This window comes from Pteropus vampyrus, unplaced genomic scaffold (assembly GCF_000151845.1).
Source record: "Pteropus vampyrus isolate Shadow unplaced genomic scaffold, Pvam_2.0 Scaffold193, whole genome shotgun sequence".
NCBI classification, from domain to species: domain Eukaryota; kingdom Metazoa; phylum Chordata; class Mammalia; order Chiroptera; family Pteropodidae; genus Pteropus; species Pteropus vampyrus.
The window spans coordinates 2,067,580-2,076,555 of record NW_011888974.1 but is presented as its reverse complement, the minus strand read 5'-3'; the positions used below and the strand labels follow the sequence as shown (position 1 = coordinate 2,076,555).

The window sequence follows — 8,976 nt, the reverse complement described above, 5'->3', positions numbered from 1 at the left end:
CTGGATCCAGCTTCATACTGAGCTGAGGCCCATCTGGAACTGGCTGGGAATGATTTTCAGGGTCACTTCCTAATCACACTTCCTCCCCACACCAGACACAACCACTACCTCTTTCTGAGGACAAAAGTTGAATGAGAGATGAGTTCTCACGGGGTTGCAATACCCGAGATCATTAGGGGAAATATGATCCCCCAGGGTATGCTAGGAGTAGCCTTTTGCTCAAAGAACAGCTTGAACCGGACACATGTTAGACGCCAAGTATCACAATCCTCACTGCTAACCCCGAAGTTGAGAACTTCATCTGAAACAGGATGCTGCTAAGTAGGAGGAAATAGGCTCAATCAGGAGTAGAACTGGGTGGTTGTGAGACAGGCCACAACCAAAGAGTCCTGCTGTATGAACTAGGATCCTACCACGTGTTCTATTCACCCAACCTCTAGACATTCCCACTATTCCCATTCTACAGATGAAGTGACTTACCAAGCCAACAGTGGCAGAGAGCCAGGATGGATTTCTATCAATCTTCAGTTGATGTTCCTGAAAGGGATAATCCATCCATGGCACTCAGCCCTTTAGTGGCTCCTTTCCACCTTATCAGCCTATAAGGCCTCCCTCTCTACTCCCCCATCCTTACTGGACATCTAGGTACTTCACTCATCCAGGGCACAGGTTCTCCCCATTCTCTTCTCCTGCCCCATCTGATATGAGAAACGTAAAGAAATCTAAGATGGCTACCCTGTGCCGGAGGAATTTTTCCAAACTCCTCTCCCTGGAACCCTACCTTTCCCGCACGCGAAACAAAAGACCTCCAAGTATGTGGAAGTAATCAATGTATAAATCTACCTGCCTGCCTTTGTTAGGGGCTCAGACTTTGGCGAGTGAGTCCTCTGAGCCCACTGGCATAAATAAACCTCCTTTGATTCTTAGTTCACTGAGTGCCGCTTGGTTCTTCCAGGTACACGGGCCAAAGTCCTCAATACATCCACCATCCTCATTTTGCCCAGCTAGGACCTGCTAGTATCACTGACTCTAGGAAGCTTGCTCTCCCTATTCTGTCTTTTAATCCCTTAAGCAGCACACCACAATGTGCCTGGGGGGCATGATTTTCTTGATGCAAATCCCATGACCCAGGGCACTTCGATACACCTGAATCTCCTGGAGATGTTAAGATGCAGATTCTTAGGTCTGAGGTGATGCCAGTGGAGTTCATAGACCACACTTGTAATGTAGGGAAGAGGCATGAGAACTAAGTGTTAAATCAAGCTACATAAGAGACTACAATGTGCTGATCAACCCTACTGGCCAGACTGAGGAAACCTACAAAACAAAGGAAGATTCCTGCTGGGATTACTAACAAACCATTTACTCATACAGTAAGGGAAAACAGTCCAGGTCATACCCTACATTCATTCCCTACAGCCAAAAACCATGGGGAGCCTATAGATCAAAAGCTGGGGATTGCCAGCAGGCTTTCTTGCTAACTACGCATTCTTGTCACACCACAAACCCCTACATTCACACTATATACCCATACCATCAAAAGAGGTAAACAAAGTTTTTAAACTAATTCATAGAAACTAAGGATGATATATAAACTAAGTTCCCTAAATACTTGGGGTCCCTCTCAGGTCTCTGAGAGGAGACCACACTGTCTATGCGGTGTCATCCCTTCTCTGCCTTTCTTTTTATCTCTAACTGGCGTGCCCTTGAATTCTTTCCTATGCTCTGTCAAGAATCCTTTCTCTTGGTGCAGGACTTGAATCTACTCGAGGGAGTGATTCACCCTGTCCTACATCACTTGGAAGGGCAAGGACCTAGGTCAAGGGCCTTCCTGTACTTCTCAGACCTAGAATCACAACACCCTGCTCTGAATGTACCTTAGATATCTGCCTCTATGCCTGTGTCAACATATATGAGCCCCTAACCTCAGCCAGACACAAGGCCACAGAGACAGAACCATAAGATGGAGCATTTAAGTGCCTATTGACTCCAACCAGTTTATGCCCAGCAGGTACCACCTGTTTTACCCCTGAGGATCCAAGGACGCACAGCAGGTAACTAGCAAAGCTGAGTTTCTATAGTGAAGGTGACCTTTACCCAGTGAGAAAGAATGAGTAGGGTCTGGAGTGAAGTTGAGCCAGCCCATTCTGAGAGGCTTTATAGCCCTCAGCAGAGGAAGCACGATCCCACTCCCTGGGGAAGGGGCCACAAGTTCCCTGGGCACTATTCCTTTGCTGGGCACTCCCAGGGACTGTGGCCAGGGACTGTGGCCAGGGCCTGGGAGAGGAAGGCAGCCTATGAGGGGAGAGTGGCATGAAGGTGTGAGAGGCAGAGAAGCGGCTCCCTTCAGCAACAGGAAGCACAAAGCAAGCCCCACCTTCCTGAGGCACCTACCTTAGAGCTGGTGACTTGTCCACCACAGCATACTCACACCCTCACAAGTGCTCCTCTATAGCAGTTTCAAGCCCAAGTGACCATTGCCCAGACCACTGCCCTAGACCCATTCACCTCTGGCCTTCAGGCCTCGGACATGTGAACATGTGGCTTTCTGCCCACTGCCCCTAGGTGAGGTAGCTAGAAGCCCTTTAGTCTTCTCCCTCGCCCCCTAAATCAGATGCATGTGGCCTAGGGACACACAAGGCTTTTTGCTAACCTAGAAGTAGAGCTAGCAGAGCCCACCCTACTTTTGCCCTCAACAGCTTTCATCTTCGCTTCCTTGGAGACATGACATAGTGGCCCTTGGGAAGATGAGCCTTGCATGATGCTCAAAGCCAGGAAGATACAGGCTTGCCTTCAATCCAGTCTGGCCTGTCCACTGTACAGACAGCTAGATTCACACTAGAGGCTCCACAGTACGTAGATTGTGCTATTTGAACCGTGGCACTGTTTACAGATTGCCTTCATGCATGCCACTCCCAATTCACTCCCATCTCTAGTCACTGCGCTACACCCCAAAGGTTACTTTCTTTTATTGGGAAGCATACACAGGGTACATCACAGGGCGGGAAGCAGCCTGACGCCTCCTGGCAAGACCTAGGACAATGGTGGCCAGAGTCAAAGATACCACCATTGCCAGGCCTAACCCCAGCATCACAGATGTGAGAGAAGTCGACTCCTCCACACCACGGTCACTGGCCTTTCCTAGGAAGATTAGTGGCCCCACTGTGACATCTGCTGCTTCTGTCACTGAAAGACAAGACATCCAAGGGTCATTTTAGTCCTTTACCAGGAATCAGGTTTAGTGACTTTGCTCTGCCTCAGTGGGCTGAACTAGGTTTTAAATAATAAAGCCCCAAACTGCACTCGCAGGGGTAAGCAGTCTTAAATGGGGGACAAAGGAGAAGAATGTCACCCTAAAGTGACAGCAAGTGCCCTAGAATGAGAGGAAGGCAATAGCCCTGTGGCTAACCTAAGACCTACCATGCCTGCGACTGCGGGAAGCAGACTTGTGCGATTGTCCCACTAGCCTCCTGGAACGACCCGGAATGCCACAGCTACCCTTATTACAGCATTGACAGATATCAGCAGTGCCTTCTACTGGGGACCAGCTAAGAGGGAAAGACAAGGGAATTAGATGACTGTTGCCTGCAGGAAGCAGTTTGCTGATGATGTTCATGTTGGGAGAATAGACATGAGAATGGCCAATCAAGTTTTCTACCCCAGCCATGTCCAATCTGGTCTCCTCACCTATTGGAGGATTTGCTGAAAGAGCAGGCTTTGTTTAGTTGGTCTGGGACTTGGTCGGCCAGGGTGACCTTCAGATGGCAGGTGATATATACCTGGAAGTAAAGACAGCTGTTACTAGGTAGACTTCTAGGCTGTGTCAGTGACTTTCATAAGTCAATTCCTACATAACCCTTAACTCTTGGGGGCAAGGAAGAGCCCCATTTTAGAGATGGAGCAACAGAGGTTCAGAGGTTAACTTGTCAAAAAATGTCAGGGCAGGTAGCAAATTAAATTCTAAATTGTAACCCATCATCTTTATTGCCCCAGTCTTTCCCAAACTTTTCCAGTCACTTAGTATGTCCAACCCAGGCCCACTGAGTCAGAACCTCTGGAATAGGCCCAGGAATCAAGCCCAAAGGGACCAATATCCCCCTGACCACCTAGGGTAGGGGGAATTTTGACAAAGCCAGGGATCAGGTCAGCCCTGGTCCTGTTGACAAAGGCATCCCCAGGAAGAAATCCCATTTCATAAAGTAAGCAATACCCAGTCAACCCTGAGACAATGTAGAAATTCCATCTCCTTCTCTGAAGCCTTCTGCAGAACCACAAACCTTGGTCACCACCTAGTGGCCAAGTACACAGGCAGGGAAATCATTTCGGAAACTTAAACAAGCCAGGATGCATTTCTAGCCACCTGCTTTCTATCTGCACCACCAGAGAAGGGTTCCAGGTCCTTCGGAGTCCTCATTCCAGGAAGGGAACTGTTTTTATCGACTTCTTCTAAGTACATTTTTCTGATGCTATCTGGGGTCCAAGATCTTAAGGTGGTTTCCCATTTGCTCTTGAATAAGGTATTCCTTCTCCTTGGTGCCATGGCCAGTCAGCCAGCCATTTTCCCTACGTATGAAAGAGAACTGCCCCTGCTCCAGAGTTCAGGCTACCTTCCACTGATCATCATCCTCTGATCTCTTAGTTGCCCTCCAATCTCTGGAGAGGCAGATACCATCTCAGGTTTCCCCCATGCTGATGGCCACCTGTCTGAAACCTCATCCCCATCCACCCCACTGGACCACTTCTGAAGTCAACACCAACTCCCTCCTGCAAACGGGATCTTCTACCCTATGAATCACAAGGTCTCGGTGTGGGGCCAGGACCCTTTCTGAGTCTGTTCCTTTATCCCCAGCTCCATTCAACCCAGGACCTGCCATCAAAAGCTTTAGGACATCTCTCCAGCTTCAGTTTCTGCTTCCTACTAGTCTGTATTAAACTACTTCTGTTCTCAGAACAGGACTGCTAGGTGAGGAGAGGGAGCATCGATGTACTCTTCTATAAATTCACACCATTTGCAAATGTTGCCCAGACTGTGCCTCTGACTGCTTGTTAGAGTCATCTGGGAGCTTAAGTGGCTTTTGATGCATTTCCAAGTAAAACAAGATAGACTAGAAGGCACAGAAAATATTAGTGGTAGAATCTAGATGGTAAGTACATAGGTGTTTTCTGTAAATTTTTCAGCTTAATGTTTGCAGATTTTCATAAGATGGTAGAAAAAGGTGATGCCAGGCCCCACCCCAATTAAGTGAAAATGTATGGGGTTATATGCAAATAGCAGTATGTTTGACCTTTCCAGGTGATTAGTATAGAGCCAGAGTTGAAAACTCTTGCTTTAATCACTTCTCCCTCCTGACTAGCTATTCCACACTTTATACTGCACCCTCACTGCTGTGGACTCTTATCTCTGGAAACTTATTTAAAAGCCATTTGCTTGTAAGATTCTACCAGCACTCTCTGGCTAGCGGCCAGTCCTACCTGAGCTTCCTGCCCCATCTGTCCATACTTCAGGCATCAGGATCAGTCTACATCTTAGCTTCCACCCTCTCCATCCCCTTAGTTAAGTAAGCTTTTAAGTTTAGTTCAAGAGGCAGCCCCCAGAGCAGCTGCAGCCATTGGAGACTTTCTAGGAATGCAGGTTCTAGGCTCTACTCCAGACCTATGGAACCAGACCCTGGAGGTGGGGCCCAGCAATCTAGTTCAGTAAGCCTTCCAGGTGATACTGATGTATTCATATGTTTCAAAAGGTCACTGTTCTAACCTATGATCAAGTTTAAGAGGCTACCCTGTATGCAAATAAGTTCATATTCACCTCTTTTGCCCTTCTAGAAAGCTTCCAAGAAGGCTGACACCTGCTTTTGTCAACTCCTCTACTCAACCCACCATCCACTGGGTTCTGGTCCTGCTGACCTTAGTGAGGACATGCTCAGTTACCTGGTCACCAAATGCCATGCCTTCTCCTTAAAGTTATAAGATCTAGTAAAATCTTCATTTACTTGGTAAGTTTGTGGAGTTACTAGGATGGAGGCAGAGTGAGCTAAAGCAGTAGATAGTAAGTCTGACCAGCTTGACTCCTAAAGTTCATTCTTACTGAAGGGTAATAAAAGAACTATTACCATGTTTCTGGAGTCATTAACAAACTGGAACATGTCCACTGTGAACTGGAGGGTCTCTGGTCCAGGTCTGGGTGCTTTGAAAGCAGATGAGGCATCATAGAGGCCATCCACGAGACACCTTTGAAGAGAACAAGTGGTGGAGTTGAAGGTGAGGAAGATGGTGTGGGTCACGTTATGGGGGTTCCCCAGAAAGGCAGCGTAGCCCTCACCCATGGAAGTCCACGATGGTGTGATATGGGGAGGTGTTCCGGTCTGGCGTTGGTGTGGCCACACAGTGGTCCACAAACAGTCGTAGTGGCACATGGCTGCCAGTGTGGACTTCGGCCTGGAGGTGGGCTATATCTCCCAGCTGGAAGGTGGGGGACCTCTTCTTAGCACTCCAGTTCTCTGAAGGGCACAGCCATGAGTGAGAGACTGCCAGAGCTCTCCCGGCCAGCACCCCTGCCAGCCCTCCTTGCTTACCCTCCATCAGGTGCAGGGAGAAAACCAGCTTCTCCTCCGAGAACACCGTGGTCCTGAAGGGCACCCAGGTGGGCAGGATGGCCTGGCTGCTCACGTTGCCCTGCCTGGGAAGAGAACAGCAGCTGTCCACACCTGGCCTGGGGCTCACCTCATCTGGCCCCATATTGGAGGGGGGGCACTATTTCATTGCAGAGTCCTCAGCTGTGATCCAGCCAGGCAGACAGTCAAAGCAGCTGAACAGACTCATGAAGTCTGAGCCCGTCCCTTAACCTCTCAAACTTGACACCCATCAGTGGGCTCACTGCTCCCAGCCATGAGGATGTTTGGACTACAGCATGAAGACAGACCAAGTTAGTTTGGTTTCTAAACCCACATCCTTAAGGTTCATTCTAGCAGCTCCTGTTTGAGGTTTGAGGCAGCAGTCCCTCTCTCCACCACTCAAGATTCTTGAGGCCAGTCCTAGTGAAAGAAGTCCTTTAGAGATAAATGCAGTTAGGACTCTGGTTCTTGAGAAACCAGTGAGGTACTCTGAGCCTGTATTAGGACAGGAAGGTCCCTGGAAGTAGTCAGGTGTCTCCAGATGTCTGCCCTGCTGACCCCATAGAATCCCACAGAAGCAGCCACTTTGAGTGCTGCACCTGAGAACCAGGCCTCAGGTAGCGGGAGCTAGGTTAAAGTGTCCTTGCCTTTGGCAGGCCACCTTGCACTGTCTGCAGCTATTAGGCCTGGTAAGCCAACATTCTCAGGTCAGTCTCAGGCAGAGCAATTCTAAAGTGGAAATGACTGGAAGGCTTCCCAGGAAAGCTTCCATCTCTGGCCTATTGGAGGGCATGCTAGAGTCCTGCTCCTCCGTCGCCCCTGCATGGTCAGGCACCAAGCTCGTCCAGCTCACCTTCGCTGCCTCAAGTCAGCCCCCTACAGTCCTGCTGCCACAGATCAGGTCTTATCTCATCCCAGTCTCCCAGCTGGTCTAACACCCACCTGTCTCTCATATCAGCTACCAGGGAACTTCTGGATTGAGAAGCCGTCCTCACCCAATCTGCTTGGTGCTCAGAGGGGCGCCTACTAAAGTGTGAGCCTGAACACATTCGCTGCATCTGTTGGCCTTTAGAACCCATCTGTCCTCCCCTTATTAGGCCTTAGGCTCCAGGCCCCAGGCTGCAGCTGCTACTAGGGGCACACTGCCCTCCCATGGGGTGTATGTGGCTCTGCCCAGACTCTCTTAGCCCTACCTGTCCCAAGACCACCTCCCCGATCTTATTCTTGGAACCTCTCCCTTAACCCCTCCCCAGGCATGGGGCTCATCCCTTGTGCCCTCATGGTACCAGCACTATCTCCCTTACCTGCTCCTAGAGGAAGGGACAGGAATTAAGGCCTTCAGCCCAGCACAGGACTCAGCATTGTTATAAGCCAGTCAAAGACACTGCTTGGTGCTTAGGGCTTGAGGAGCTTCCCCAATCCACACTCATGTACTGGGGGAAACCATAAGGAAAGAGCAGGTTGTGGTGCTCAGTGCTTGAGACATCTCCCTACGCTATTAAAAGTATCTTGAACTCTGAGGGGGCCTGGGCTGGGCAGCCTGCAGCTTCCACCATGAGGCAGCTGTGGCCCGGATGCATTTCAGAGGCAGAGTAGACTTAGCAGGTCCCCTACCCCACCCAGGGCTGAAGGCAGTGACCACAACCCAAGCACTTCCGCCTTCTTGCTGCCATGCTGCCAGATGTTGCCAAGGGGCTGAAAAGCTTGCCAAGGGGCCTCTGCAGCAGGAGCAGAGACAGGCCCGTCCCACACTGACCTGGGGAAAAGGCATTTGATGGGCACCTCTGCAAAATTAGTCCTCAGGATGGACAGGTTTCCCACAGGGCGGGGGTTGTGCAGCAGGAAGGTGCTGTATACCAGAGCATCCTCCGTTACCTGAAGGAAAGAAGAGGCGTCAACCCCAGGAGCTTCACCTGCCAGAAGTGGGCCTGACCCATGCAAGGGCAAAGGGAGGGCAGCCCACAGGAGATGGAGAGAACAAAGCCCACTTTCTATTGACCTCCAGGAGAACTCGGACAGGTACCACCCTCACACCTCCGTTTTTTTCACCCTTGAAGTGTTGACAGCAGTGCAGAGGTCTGGCTCAGCTGTGTCAAGCACCAAACAGGTGCCAGAGGCGTTGGGCATGTGCTCTTCTGCTCAGGCTGCAACCCCCACCCCAATAGTTTCCTCTTTCAGGGGAAGGCCTGGGGCCAAGAAATCCCCCAAGATGAAGCCAGGAAGCTCGAGGAATTTTAACTCATTGCCACAGCAGTAAACACTTTTGTTGTTCTCCCTCTGACTTATTCTCAAGCCCACTCACAGAAAGCGGATTCGGTTCAGTGGTTGCCTGAAGCAGGAAGGCAGGTGCTACCAGGACAATTTG

The 8,976-nt window shown here is 50.0% G+C and overlaps 1 protein-coding gene across 1 annotated transcript in view; it reads right to left on the bottom strand.

Annotated features, from left to right (window-relative positions):
• Positions 1–2,968: 2,968 nt before the first annotated feature.
• Positions 2,969–8,976, bottom strand: part of ZP3 (zona pellucida glycoprotein 3) — a 7,781-nt gene continuing 1,773 nt past the window's right edge. Inside the window, exons 2-8 of the mRNA XM_011371553.1 lie at positions 8,368–8,486; positions 6,573–6,676; positions 6,320–6,497; positions 6,111–6,228; positions 3,688–3,779; positions 3,421–3,548; positions 2,969–3,186 (exon numbers count right to left, since the gene is read on the bottom strand). Of these exons, the coding sequence (XP_011369855.1) occupies positions 2,969–3,186; positions 3,421–3,548; positions 3,688–3,779; positions 6,111–6,228; positions 6,320–6,497; positions 6,573–6,676; positions 8,368–8,486 (957 nt within the window). The remainder of the gene's footprint in view (positions 3,187–3,420; positions 3,549–3,687; positions 3,780–6,110; positions 6,229–6,319; positions 6,498–6,572; positions 6,677–8,367; positions 8,487–8,976) is intronic.